Genomic DNA, 15,077 nt, shown 5'->3' with positions numbered 1-15,077 from the left:
CATCATCAGCCCGCGTGCATTAATCACACAGAGGTCCAACGCTGTTGCAGCCCCTTTGCACAGCTGCTATAACACGGGTACCAAAAACCTATGCTGGGAGCACACCATTTGCATCCTGGCCTCTGCTTGCAGCCCAGGAACCGCTGACAGACAGCCCCCTTCGCCTCAGAGGCTACTGTGATTGGACGAGCTGTAACCCAATAATGACTTCATTCAAGCCCCCCTCCTGCTCCCCCGCCGGGCGGCTCTCCTGTGAATGAAGGCCAGTGAGCAATTGATGCTGAGGCCGGGGAGCGCAGGCTGTCTGATTGAGCCATCTTCGCACGGACTATTTCATGTGCTGCTGCAGACTGGCGTCTGATGCACTTGGGGGGCGATTTTGCATGCACCGGGGAGGCTGAAAAAATCATCTGTGTGTACATATGTCAATTCGGAAGAAGACCAATCAGCGCCGAGGGCTTTAGAAGGGATGCTGTCTTTGTGACGAGAGATTAAGGCAAAAGGGAAACAAACCTTGCACCCCCCTGATTTTTTTTTCTTCTTACCGAAGCAAAGGGAAAGGTGACTGCAGGTGAAGGGGGTGAAAACGAAGCCGTTGTTTTCTTCTTCCTTGAGGGGGCCCGGAAATCTGCCAAAACGCCGCGTGCAGTGCTTCGAGTGAAAAATGGCACGACTAAACTGGCCAAGCCACCGGTGGACCCGGGGAGCGCTCCCGGGCTCTACATGGAGCGGTCTCAGAGCCGAATCAGCCTGTCGGCTTCCTTCGAGGCCCTGGCCATCTACTTCCCCTGCATGAACTCGTTCGATGAGGAAGACGGGGGTAAGTCTTTGCGATGCAATGTCTCACTCACCACCCTAGCTGCAAAGCCTGCTTTATGATGGTCAGTCTGTGGCTTGTGACGTCTCACACGTCACCTCTCATAGGCAGCGCCCTTTGAAGATAAGACCATGTCCTGCAATGTCTCACTCACCCCCCCCCCCTTCAAAACACCTAGATTTTGGAGGCAATATCTCACTCGCGACACACACACCTGCGTGGGATTTAAAGCTATGTAACATGTCTTGAAATGTCTCATCCTTCGTCATCTCCCCCAAAATATATTTGGGGGCACATCTTGAAACGTGTCGCTCTCACATCCCTTTCTCTCAAACATACGATTTTTTGAGGCCATTCAATCTTCTATAGCGTCTGCGTCTGGCTCACAGTCACAACCCTTCCTCCCGCACACCTGTTATCTCGCGCTGAGACATTGTTTAGGAATACCTCACACATAACCCTGCCTCCAAACACACCACTTTTTGAGGTACTTGCAGCCAGATCTTGCCACACCTCACTGACCAACCATTTTCCTGAACACAAGCATTCTTAGAGGCCAGTCTGTGCTTTGCAAGTTGCTGTTAACGACCCTCTCGCCCAACAGCCTTGGGGTTTGAATAACAGTCCACCCCTTGCAATATCTCACCCTCTGCCCTCTCTTCTAGCCACCGGATTTTGAAGGCCAGCCCATGTCTCACTAGCCACATTTCTTCACAAAAGCCCGGGGCCTGGACAGTAGCAAAGCTAGGATGCCATTGGAACTGTTGCAAGCAATGAAAATGCACCATTTGACTGCTATAGGGGCAGTAAATACAGCAATAAGTGGGGTCCGATGAGCCCCGGTGCTACTGCACCAGCTGCACCAATGGTAGTTACGCCCCAGGGGGTTGGAGCCCAGTCTATCTGTTGCACCGTCTCACTCGCCGCCCTTTCTCTCTCTCGCTTTAGATGTCCGCTCCCTGTCCTATATGCTGAATTTCTAACACCAGATGCCAAGTTCTTACTGTCAGATTTAACGTGTGTGCGCCATTACGGTTTTGGATGCTGAGCGAATAAACACAGACAAACACACAGCCCACGGAACACCTGTGGCGAGGTTGCATCTGTGGTGGCTGGAGTGCGTGCAACAAAGAAGTGTCCACAATCGCGCGCACGAAACACGCACACCTCCTTTAGTGCACTTGCAGGCATCTGGAAGGGGGAGGGGGGTTGGAAGGGGGAGGGGGGGGTGGAAGAGGGAGTCGGGGTGGGGGGTCCGCGCGGTGTTGGTAACGCAGGTGCCTAACGCGGCGAGCGTTGGCTAATATAGGCCTGCCCCCCCTTCAACCTGTGAGCCCCGTGTTGGCAAGCAGAAAATTGCGTTTCAAAGTGACAGCTTCGTATTTGAAACAGAGCGTGACGTGAAACGCGATTTATCCCGCTGTTTTTTTTGTATCAATTGACCCTGTTGTTAGGATTGGCCTGTCTGATGCCAGCAGTGTGCAGAATAAGCAGCTATATCCCGAATTTCGAACAATTATTTGAAAATATCACTAGATGAAAGGTGCTCTTTCTGTGACACTTCAAGAATGGCGATGGAGGCCATCATATGGTCCGGTGCTGTGCCGCCGCTCGCCGTCGTTCATCCACGTCTTTTCTTTATGTTGATTTTCTGTTAACCCTTTCAGGGAGCCAATACAATTAAAATCCAATTTGCGGTGCACAATGGAAAAAAACGCACTGATTGCACGCAGGACCAGAACGCTCAAATGGCATCTTGGGACTAACGGTGTTATTTTCATAGAAAGTACTGGAATGTCTGCTTTCTTGAAAGCCAGATCGATGCTAACACAGTCTCAGAATAATGTGTGCCCGAGTGCATCGCATGTAGCGCTCCGATGTCGCACTTCGGCGTTTGCAGAGCTACTGTTTGACTCTAGAAATACATTCTGTTTTTCTCTGAAATGTGATTTTTTTGGATATAGGTTTAAAAAAAAAAAATTGTTTTCCAGTGCTTAATTTTTACCCCCCCCCCCAAAAAAAAGAACAGTTAAGAGGCCCTAAGGTTTGCTCTGGACCCTTCCATCGGTGATGCTGGAAGCCGTTGCTGCCGAATCTCCTGGTTGTCTGGTCTTGATTCCATCCATCACTCCTACTTCCACCACCCTACATTTCCTGTCTTCTTATCTCACTCTTGTAAGATCTTTTTCAGCTCCCCTTCCTCCCTTTGTTACTGTTTTGATTTCTTTCTTTTTCATCCTTGTCTTCCTTTCACTCTCTTGCTCTGGACCAAAGTCTGATGATGACAAATTACAAAATAACAGACCTTGTCCCACAAAACGAGTGCTGATGCCGCCCCCTGTAACCATCACCACAAATTAAGCATTGGTTTTCTTCTGTAATTGTCTGCACATCTTGGTCTCGCTTAAGTTACATATTATAATGAAGGTTCCCAGTTTTCACTGATTTTTACAGGTAAATACAAACAGAAAACAATCGATATTCTTGTCTGTATTTATTTTTAAATATGGAAAAATACAGAAAATTAGGTTTTATGGTGGGCGATTCTCACTATTACCAGTCATGCATGGCAGCTCAATAACTGTGAGAACTGACTGGGGAGTTAAAAAAGAAAAAAGAAGATTGCCAGCGGCGTAGCTAGGCCTTTGGCCGCCCGTGGCAGTCCTTGCGTTTGCTGCCCCGCAGCAGCGCATGCAAGAGCAGGTGCTGGCGATTGCGGCGTTTGCCACCCCGCGACTGCCGCAGGACATGTAAAAAATATAAATACCATAAAACCGGTGGCACTAATTGCAAGGCAGTTGAGGGGGACTTTCTGGTTGGCATATGGAAATTTAAAATAATGAAAGGCTGATACAGAAATTTCAGGCATTTGACACTGGAGAGAGTCTGTACAGTTCTGATAAGAGGGCATGTGTGCCACACTCCACATTGATTGCACTCTTTCCAAAGTAGTATCTCAGAGAGTTCACAGACCCAGCTGTCCCACAGTCAGCCCAGTGGCCTTCACCCATTGCACGTCAGTGGGCCCAGCGTTTCCAAGCTCTTCCATCAGTTGTAAGCAAAGATATTAAGTAAAAAATTATCTGCCTGCAACAATACAGACTGCGAGTGCCGGTCCACCTCCTGCCCACCCAACAGCAATGGTCCAACCATAAGAAAACTTGCAGTGTCCCGTCAAGAGAACTATGTTTGAGAGTCCATTTTGCACATCAAGTGTGTAGGACCCTGCTGAGTGCAAGATTGTGCTTTACACACCGCCAGTGGTGGCTGCCTCTGAACGGGGGTGGTGCGGTGGCAGGGGGACGGATGAAAAGATGAAAAAAATAATAATATAAAATTACCTCCTTTGTCACCGCCTCGGCTTCTCCTCAGTCTTCTTGTCTTCTTCCCGGTTGCAGCCTGCACCGGAAGCACCCAGGCTTCCGGACTCTGCCAATCGATCACGACGTTGCAGGAGCATTGTCGTGATTGGTCTGAGGGGCCTGTTTGGCCACTCAGGCAGTGCCTGCGGAGGCTGGGCATGTTCACCACAGGGCTCTGCAACACAGCCCAACGGAGAACATGCAAAGTGCGCATGACTGTTTGGCCGGCTCTAGAGGGAGGGAGTGCAAACCACTTTTGCTCCCTCTGCGGCGAGCCAGCCCCACCACGCCTGGATTCGCAAAGGAAAATAAAATGATAATAACTTCTTGTTATTATCATTTTATTTTTATTTTCCACTGCTCAACGAACAGTGGGGCGACGTTCCTCCGCCTTAGCGGAGGAGCCGCCACTGGAGTTGCTTTGCATTTAAATATTTGCATGTTAGGGCATTGCATAAAGCAGTCAGTACCTGAGGACTGTTCAAAACATCTTAAGAAACCATAAGCATAGAGAAACAAAGAAAAAATTCAAAACATCTTAGGAAACCATAAGCATAGAGAAACAAAGAAAAAAAAAACTGATAGCAAAATTCATAAAGGAGAATAGCTTTTAAGGGAACATGCATCATGCATTAATGGTGTAAACTGAGTATGCCTTTGTCTGTTCCTGCAGTCCACTCACTTTCTAGTATATTGCCTGGCATTTTGCATCCACAAAGACTCTCTCAGGAGACACGGGAAGCAATGACTGCTACTCAGGGCTTTAAGTGGGGTGGGTGCTTCCAATTTCCAGACCAGGCAGTAATTAAAAAATGACAATGAAAGGGTCCCAATTGGGCCCTATGTTTATGGCCTGTCAGTGATGTGGTTTGTGTATACATTTCATGTGTTTTATTTAATCTTGCATTCCAGAAGGGTGTTAGCTTTTTCCAAGATGTTGTGTTTCTGTGGTATTTTTTCATGCAGCCTAGTAATCGCATATCATACATATTGTGAACTCAGTTGCTTTTAGTTGTCTTTTCAAGCACAGGTTATGGGTGGGTGTTTATAATGGGCCATGATTGACACCTCTGAGGTTGAGGCTCAAGGCAGTGCGGGTTTCTCACAGTGACTGTCAGTGGGTCACTAAAGTGTTCCGAACGTGTGCTCATCCAGTCCTTGGCCTTTCTGCAGATAACACAGAGCAATGTCCACGTATGCAAACTGTAATTGGGATCCTTTGTGAGAGTGAGTGAATGAGGTACAAAACTGTTGAAATGTTGACAGGGTGAAAGTAAAAGAAAATGAAGTGCTTACAGATGTGTAGGGGTGAAGTAACTGAGATGCAAGGAAGTACATGCAGGAGAGAGTAAAAAGAGGGAGCTGAAGAGGAAAGAGATGCGGTGTGAGATATGCAGGCGGAGATGGGGGATTTCTGGAAGATGCGGAGAATGAAACAACGGTGTAGGGCAGAGGCGCAACTAGAGCCAAATTTCGGGGGGGGGGGCTAAGAAAAAATTTCGGGGGGGTGCTGAACCTTTAAGCAAGCGGCAGAGTGGAGCTGATTGGGGCTCTTAGAAGGGGTGAAACAACAGCAATGCCTCATTAACTTGCAAATGGTCTTTTAAAGACCTGTGAAGTGCTCGGGTGAGACTGTGTGTGTGCCCGGGAAGCTGTGTCATCCCGGGCTGCCACACACGACGGGGGGGGGGATGAAGCCCTCTGAGTCCAATGGGTGTTGCGCGCCTGGTGTAGGGTCTAACAGATTTCAAAGAACAATTGTGTGAAGGGATGAATAGGGGTGATTGAGACACTCCGAAGACCACTACCCCTTTGACAGACCGTAGTAATGTTTAACATACAGACCCATATTTATAGAATTGAAATATTTCCCATTCTAATTATTCACACCAAATTCCTTGCTGTTACTCATTTATCTGTTACTGTTTACGAGCATTGGCAGAGCCAACTGGTTGGTCTTGCTTTTGGTGTGGGCCTGAAATCCCGTAGAATGCCTGGATGCAATAACAGAAAGCTCAGAGAGGCACCGAAATAGTGGTCAGGTAGCCTGCTATGGGAAGCACAGGATTTTAGTTTACAAGCTTTAGGCCACACTCTTCGTTACGTAGGCCACCCCCCTTGGGCAAGGTTCCCAGTTAAGCTTCTTAGGCCACACCCCTTTTAGAGACTCACCACTTTTTTCATCCCACTTAAAGCTCTGGTGATACTTGCTCAAAATGCACCCAGAACCAAGTGAGTATAGTCAAGATGCGACTTGACACGGCATCGGTTCCCTGCCATGTCAATGTACAACAGCGTGAATGCAAGAAACGGATGGCTTGGCATCATCTGCTTCCATAACCAAGGCATTCTGAAGGGATGCTGCATAAAATGTGCAGCGCAGTCAAGGCGATGAAACTGAACAGTGAGATGCACGCTGGGGCTGTCAGGATGGAAGGGCATTTATGAACTGTACAAAGAGTGCTCCATGCGTATCCATGGATACGGTCTTGAACGCAACCAATAATGCACTGGGAAAATCATGCATTACCTCAGGCATTGAGTAACCCGAAGCTGGGATTTAAATTTAATAGGAGCAATTTTAATGCTTGCACTGCCTCTAGGCGCAGTGTGTGACCGATGTGTTGAATTTCTTTATGGTTTTTGCTACCTCTGGAGTTAATGCACCAGGCGAGGAAGGTGTTTAGCGTCCTATGGATTGTGACGGTACTTCTAGCAGGTAGTTTTGAAATAAGAGAATACTAATAGACCTTAATATAATGATTCACATGACCCGAGCTCAAAGAGTGAAATCCTACTGGAAGGACTCAAAGAAGGGAAAAAGAAGAACCTGTAAATATTTAATATGGCCATGGCAGGATTAGGGACTAAAAGAAGCCTTGTAAAAATACTCAAACCCGCTCTGCTCCCTTCACCTCTCCCTTTTCCCATCCATCCATTCTCTCGCTCCTTCCATCCTCTCTCTTCTCCCTTTCTGATCACTTTTGCTCTTCCTTCTCTCTCCCTCCCTACCTCCCTCTCTTTCTCTCTCTCTTGAAGACTCTCTGTGCCTGCTGCACTTAACCACGGGAGGGAACTAAATGGTCCAACCCACCGGGGAAATGCCCTGTGGGATATAAGGCCTGCCCTGTCCTTAATATGGCACAGAGGGTGTGGATGGCTGTGTGATCTGAAACTGAAGAAGGCAGTGAAATCAAACGAACTATTTGGGCCGTGTAGAAACAACTTTCATGGAAATATTCTGGCCCCATGCACCAGATCTGGGAAAGAGATGTGATCTAGTTGTTAAGTTGTTCGCTATTGAAACAAGAGACATGATTTAAAATCTCATCTTATCTCACGTGACCAAGGGCCAGATGTATCAAACAAGCATTTTGTGATCCTCAAATAGCATTTTACCGAATCGCCAAATGCAATGTATGTAGGAATCGCTAAAGATTTTGTGATTCCTTAATATTACTTAATAGCGATTCGATAGAGAGCGAATTGCTTTTAGGTAATATCACTCCATTCTTTCCTGTGGGCCGAAATGGCCCATAGGTGCGAATGGTTTGCATTGGCTAATTTGCGATTACCTAATTGGTATTTGCAAATTAGCTAAGGCAAAGTCAAGGGTGCACGGGGGCTTAAGATCCCCCTGAAGCACCCTAAAAACAAGAAAGTGTGCACATTTAAAGCACACATGTGAGCACTACATGGCACTTTGAAAAATGCCGTTTTGTTCAAGCTCACTTGAAGTTGATGGCAATAACGTTTCCTAAATGCACAGTTCGCATTTAGGAAAGGCTTCCTACATGCATTAAGGATTTGCCAATTGCGATTCCCAATTTGCATTCACAATTTAGGTAATCGCTAAAAATTGCAATTACCTAAATTGCAAATACAAAACCTTTGGTACATAAGGAATGGCCTTTTTGCATTCGCAAACAGACTCATTTTGCGATTCGCACCGTTTGCGAATACAAAGTAGTTTTATACATCTGGCCCCAAATTCTGTAAGATTTGTATGACTTAATAACAAAAGCTTATGTGTCAAGTCTTTCCAACCTTGTCTTGATATGTTACTTGTGTTCTCACTAAATATTTTCACCAGATGCATGCCATTACCAGATTGGGTCCCTGGTGTATTAACCTCTCTAGTACTACTCACGGGTGGTTGATGCACGATTTTACTGAAAACATCTATCTGCTCACATTGGCCCTAGCGACAGCCAATAGATCAGCTATATCAATATAATACTCAGTGCAGTTAGCTAAAAAGTCAAAATATCTTTTAAACTTTTTACAACTTTCAAAACATGCACAGGCTGAAACATATGTTGTTATGAATCTTACACATGTTTAGAAGAGACCACCTCCGAAGAACATCTTGGAGAAAAAATTAAAATGGTGGCCAATTGAAGACTAAGGATTGTACTTTGTGGTTGTAACATATCATGGGAAACTACTTTTGGCTGATATAAAGCACTTTATTATTGTGATTTATGGGGTACAATCAACAGTTCTAAATAATTATTAAGCCCCTTCTTTGGTTACATGACAAGACACCCCCTGGAAGCATGGTGTACTAGTTCTGTATTGCAATAACAGGTGAATACGTGCTGTGTGCATTTAAGTAGTAAAACATACAGCTGAGTTTTTTTGACTGCACCACTGTTGCCTATTTGTGCATTCTCAATTAACTGATGTATGTCAGTCCCTCTTTCCAAAACTATTGGTTTTTCAGGTACAATACTCACAATTGTCATGTTTGGCTTGCTCTGAGTTAGCTAAGTTGAAAAGTGTCCAGACCAACTCAGTGTTCCTAAACTCAGTATTTCTAAGGCTGAGTTTATATATTTATTAAGATAATTCTAATAATAGGGCAACATTGAACATGGGCCTCATTTTAATGCTGGGAAAATGCCTTTTCTGGTTTGTTTGAATGTGTTTGCACTAAGAGATTGTGCACCATGTTAGCGGATAGTCATGGAAAGGCCCATGGCAAGTCATGGAAAGGCACATATTAAATCAGGCAATCAGACTCAAACCAGCAGGGTAAATGAATTAAGTTTCTATATAATGACGTGTTAATTTTTCAGAGTTAAAGATCCATTAGTTTTCTCCATTATTTATTACACAGTGAAATACCATCCTGACCACTCAAGTCAATCTTTTGTGAGCCATTTGTTGTATTGAAGATATTCCCGCAAGGCAGATATCCTTGTTCATGGTGCCACAGATGTTGACTCAGCTGGGTATGCAAGTCTCTACAGTCCAATGTATCTGTGATGGTCTGCAGATCCTGACAGGGCTCTGCCCCCTGTTTCTTATACTATATTCATCAACCAATTCTTCTACCTCTAGAATACTCCTTTGCGAGTCACTCATCCTGATTTATTTTTAGCTATTCTTTCTTCTCTCCCATTTTCCTGGCTTCATCTAGTCTTCCTCCAAACCCTTCCCCCTATATCCCTCACCAAGTATTTCCCCCCCACCACGTAAACCCTGTAATTTCCAGTTTTGATCTTTGCCCAGGTCTCCTCTTACTCAAAATACTTTTTCCTGGTTTACTTTTCTACCACTAGTTTTCACTAAATAATTTAATTCACTACAATGTTTCTCATCTATTTCTACGAACACAAAAAGGCAGCTAGGATAGAGTTGCCAGATGAGGCAATCAAAGAGAAATGCAAAGCTCTTGGAGTAGACACCTCATCCACTTAATAGCGGCATGCTTCATCATTGGAGCCTATCCACACCCTGGTATGATTCTACAACCAGGGCGAACTCAACAAGAGGAAGACGGAAGTTCTTATATAAATCATAATTGAATATGTGGCAGGTATCCAAGAGGTAAGAGATAAAAATGTATTAAGGTAAAGCCGGGAAATTTCCTTTAATGAGTGGGTATCCTAGACATAATTAAAAACAGAATTCGGGTCTTATGGTTAAGTGTCAATGTCTCAAAAACAGACCCTCATTAAGCCAACATGTTTCGGCCCACCTTAAAAGCCAACATGGGTCTAAGGCCTTCGTCAGGGCTGGGAATGTCCCTTCCAATCTAGGAATTCGTACCATGCAATAATGAGGCCTAACCCTCTCACCTTACCAAGGAAACCTTCCTTCAGCAAGCTAACCTGATGGGTTCCCCGTAAAATTAAGGGAGATGATCTGTCACTGGCATAATAATATGACACAGCAATGCTTACTTGAAGAAGCCATTTAGCCAGTGGGAGGAATCAGTGGGTACCTCCAACTGCTCAAAAAGCCCCGGCATTTTATCAGAATCCTGTACATTCTTTAGCGAAAGAGAAGTATGTTGCATATAAAGTTATGCTACATTGTGAAGCTGTAAAGTGAAGCACGTCAACCCACTGCATGGTTTCACACGTGTGCATGCACATCACACATTTGGGGATAAAACATGCAACAAAAGTATGAAATTAAAATGCATAAACTAAAACACTACACATATATCATGCATATGTGGCAGGAGGCTCCTTCCTGTAGTCACACACTTAATCTAGTCGAAGTATAATGTTATTCGGATATCTTGTGCTGTGTTTACATTACACATCTGACTCTGGGGAAAAACGTAGCCTGGGTTCATAATGAGACTGGTATGTGGAAGAAAAAGATCTCACTGGGACCCTGGGGTCCTGGGTAACGTGGATCCCAGGTCCTTAGCTTATGGCTATTTTGCTTAAAGGACCCGTGTTCACCTCACCCAGGTGCCTGGTGGAATTATTACATGTATACAAATGCCCAAGTATGGTCACAAATAAAGGCATGCTGAGTGCCCACTATAAACGTGGAATTCCTGAACCAAAAGAATTCCTCAGGACCCCCAGGGGAGGTTGAAATAATCATGCACAACACATTGCTGTTCAGCACCTCATGTGGTGAAAATGGGGAGGGGGGAGCAGGGAGCCAAGTGCCGTGGTACGGGGCTCATGTATATGAGGGTTACTATAAGTGAGCCTCTCAATAATCTTGCCAATAATCTAATTCTGCCTGAGTCCAACAGTTGCTTCTAGAGTACATCCTTACCCCCTCAAGGGTCTCACTCAGGTCTTTCTGCTCCTCTGTCTCACTCTCCCAGGTTTGTAGATTCCTTTTGTTATCAGGTTCTGACTATTGATCTTCGAGTTAAAAGTCAAAGGCAATTTATACATCACCTACAGCAATAGATATCAAAGTAATTGTTGTCTTCCGGTTATAGCACATCAGGAATTAACCATCCGGAGATAGAAAAGGGTTTAGACTTCTCTAAAATTGGTTAACATCTTCAATCATCTCGCCGATCTCCACTACGCTAGTCTCTGACCTCACTTGTACCTTGAAACCCACATAAATTATACTTTACATCCTCTCTCCATCTCAATACCCAGCCCCACAATAACAATTTGAATTTTATTTTTCATTGGCCAGCAATCATTACACGCTTGCATGTTGAAATGGCAGATGTACCATGACATCATGGAACCTGTGACGTTTTACGCACAGTTTTTACTCCTTGGTCCTCAATAGCCTCTTATTTGCTTCAGAGGGGCAAAGACAAGGGAAATGTGTGAGAATTACAGAAAGGAAATTGGGCTACTAGAGCGCTGCTTACCTTCAGGTTATGTTGTTGCCCCCATGATACTCGAGAAGAGGTGTATCCAGGGCAGTATTAGGGGTACTAATTGCGTGACAAGGGCAGCAGCTACAACCAAATTGCAAACTGTGGGTAGCAATCGCTTTCTGCTAAGGGAGGTTCAACATGCATCGCATGAACGAGGCTCCTGTTTCTTTGTGCTCGGAACTAATTTCATAGGAGCAAAAAGGTGTGTAAGGTGTGAACCTTGAATCATGACCATGAACCATACACTTACGACAACCCCTTTTTTTTTAGAAATATGTCCACTTGCAGCTGTCATACAACTGTACCTTCTAAGGACAGCATAAAACATTCTAAGAGACTGAGGATTATCCACATATAGGGACTGGCACCCAGATAAAGCTTGAAATGACACGTGAATTACTTCACCCTTAAACTGACCACGTACCATAAGTGCCCTGATGAAGTTCATGGTGAACGAAACGTGTTGGTAAAAGGCTACACGCAATCTTGACAATTTGCAACTGATAATTCAATTCAATTTACGGGGATTTATTAAGCACATGGCTACCCAATGGGCTTCCCAGCTCTGCGAAATGGGATAATGAGTTGTCAGAGAAGAAATAAAGGAATTTTAGAAACACTAATATTGTTTATGACTGAAACACCAAGAACTAAGAGAACAGTTAGTTTCTTGTGTGTTCCTGGGTCATGTACTGTTGATCAGTTGGTCATTATAGCTTGATTGGTGGCGCACAGCAATATATAAAATGCATTTAAACATTTTTTTTTTTTTTATAACTCTGTTTATTGTAAAAACTTTGACAACAAGGCATAGGTTCATAGAGGCACAACACAGGTAATGGCATATGCAAGGGTTCATCGGTACACAGTATACATTTACCATTGGAGTTACGGGGAAGGGGAGACATCCGAATTGCTCAAATACTGGGGGGGGGGGGTACATATTTCACCTCGGTACAAGTTCCAGGGGGTCCAAATCTTAGACCACTTCCGGGGGCACCCCTTTGCTATGTATACAGATTTTTCACGTTGCATGCACCATTCAAGCTCCTTTTTCCATTCCGTAAGTTTGGGTGCTTGGGGGCCCCCCCAGTGCTGCGCAATATTTCTTTTCGCTATCATACATGCAAGTGTGACCCATTGTATGGCATAGGCGTTGAGGTCCGTGGGCTCCCAGATGTTAAGGAGACACCTGGGAGCCTCCAGCCGGAGTTCAACCTCAAGGACTTCACTAAGAATCGAATGTATCTTCTGCCAGTATTCTTGAATTATCCCACAATGCCATATGATATGTATAAATATACCCGGTTGGGTGCATCCCCGTCTGCAGGAGCCATCAGTTTGCTTCCCCATGTGCACCAGTTGCGGCCCTGTTAGATACGTTCTGTGTAATATTTTAAGTTGCACTAGGCGGAGCCTCGCTGATATTGCAACTGTTTTAGGGGATGAGATAGCTGTCTGCCACCCCTCGTCATCTAATTCTATACCGTCCCCCGCCCATCTCTCTCTCAGCAGGGTAAGGGGGTCCTGCATGTTATTGATCAGCTTTCTGTATGTCAGTGATATGGCCCGCTCGGGCAGGTATCCATCAAGGAGTCTGTCCTCCAAGGGGGTGCTGGCAGCTGGTGAGGCGTCTCCTGGCAGTGCGGTCCGCAGCGCGTGCCGGACCTGGATGTATCTGAATAGCTCGGAGTCGGCCAGTGAGTATTGGGTCTGCAAGGTACTAAACGGTTTGATTCCCCGCGCCTCCCATAGATCACCAATTGTGGAGATACCAATCAAATCCCACTTGTCAAACCCCTGTGAATCTCCCAGGTATCCTAGCTTTTGTGAGTCCTAAAGCGGGGTAGCACGTGTTAACCTGTTAGCCCAGCCCAATGACTGTGTCGCAGTGTGCCATATCTTGGTCGTGTGTTTGGTAGGTCCTGTCAGGGGGAACTTTCCTGGAGTGGAGTACAGTGCTCGACCGTACATCCCGCTGGGCAGAAGCCAGCGGTCCATACGGAATCCCGGGGCATCAGGGGGGCCATAGGTGCCATGATTGATCGCGATTAGGTGAGCTGCCCAATAGTATCTTTTAATGTCAGGCAGTCCAATTCCACCATCGTACCAGCCAAGCGTGAGCTTTGATAGTGCAATGCGTGGCCTGCCGTCCCAGAGGAGAGTCCTCTGTAGGCTCTCTATTTCCCCGAAGTATGAATTAGGAATGGGGTCTGCGGCATTTTGCAAGGCATAGTGAAAGCGCGGCAGTGACATCATTTTGAATAATGCCGCCCTACCCAGTAAGGAGATGGGGAGCGATTTCCAATGCTGAATGTCGCTTTTAAGGCGTTGCAGGGGTGGGGTCAGGTTACGTGTGTAACGAAGCGTCTGATCCAGCGAGATAAATATGCCTAGGTATTTGAATCCGTCAGTGGCTATCGATATTGGGCAGTGTCGGGGCAAATGCGGGGTGTCACCGCTGAGGACATATATGAGGGACTTCTGCCAGTTAACTCGGAAGCCTGAGAATCTCCCAAAGATTTCAAGGATGTCCAGGAGGACAATAAGGGATTTCTTAGGGGAGGCTAGATAGAGAAGAATGTCATCCGCATACAGGGAGATTCTGTCCTCCCAGCCCGGCGCCCATCGCAGCCCACGAATGGCCACATCATTGCGGATCCATGCTGCCAGTGGCTCGTGTGCCATGGCGAACAGGAGGGAAGAAAGGGGGAAGCCCTGGCGGGTGCCCCGCCCGAGATGGAAGGGGGCGGATTTTCTATTATTTACTACCACCTGCGCTATGGGCGTGGCGTATAGAAGTTTCACCCAGCTGATGAAGACCGGGCCCAGACCAAGTTTCGTGAGCACTGCAAATAGATAAGGCCATTCAAGAGTGTCGAATGCCATGGTGGCATCTAAGGACGCTATGATCGCAAGTTCAAGGCAGTATTCCGCCGGGGCATAAAGCCTGACTGATCGGGATGGACTAGGTCCCCCACAACCTTAATCAGCCTATTCGCAAGTACCTTAGCTAGTATTTTGGGCTCAGCATTTAGTAACGAGATAGGCCGATAGGAGGCGCAATCCGTTTTGGGCTTCCCCTCTTTATGTATGGTGACGATCGTGGCCAAGCGCTGGTCCAGAGGCAATATTCCCATTTCCAGGCTGGAGGTGTACATGGATCTAAGATAGCGGCCTAATTTATCAGGGCGAAGCTTGTACAGCTCGATAGGGATACCGTTGGGGCCAAGAGCTTTACCCGGGCGGAGCGCCCGTATTGCTATTGCAATTTCCTCGGTGGAGAGGGAGC

General features: G+C 46.0%; 1 protein-coding gene across 1 annotated transcript in view; it reads left to right on the top strand.

The window, feature by feature from the left end:
• Positions 1–293: 293 nt before the first annotated feature.
• Positions 294–15,077, top strand: part of RIMS4 (regulating synaptic membrane exocytosis 4) — a 478,826-nt gene continuing 464,042 nt past the window's right edge. The window contains exon 1 of the mRNA XM_085619343.1: positions 294–820. Coding sequence (XP_085475469.1) covers positions 724–820 — 97 coding nt within the window. The 5' untranslated portion in view covers positions 294–723. The remainder of the gene's footprint in view (positions 821–15,077) is intronic.

This window comes from Triturus cristatus, chromosome 7 (genome assembly GCF_964204655.1).
Source record: "Triturus cristatus chromosome 7, aTriCri1.1, whole genome shotgun sequence".
Lineage (NCBI taxonomy): Eukaryota > Metazoa > Chordata > Amphibia > Caudata > Salamandridae > Triturus > Triturus cristatus.
This window is presented reverse-complemented; position numbering and strand designations above follow the sequence as displayed.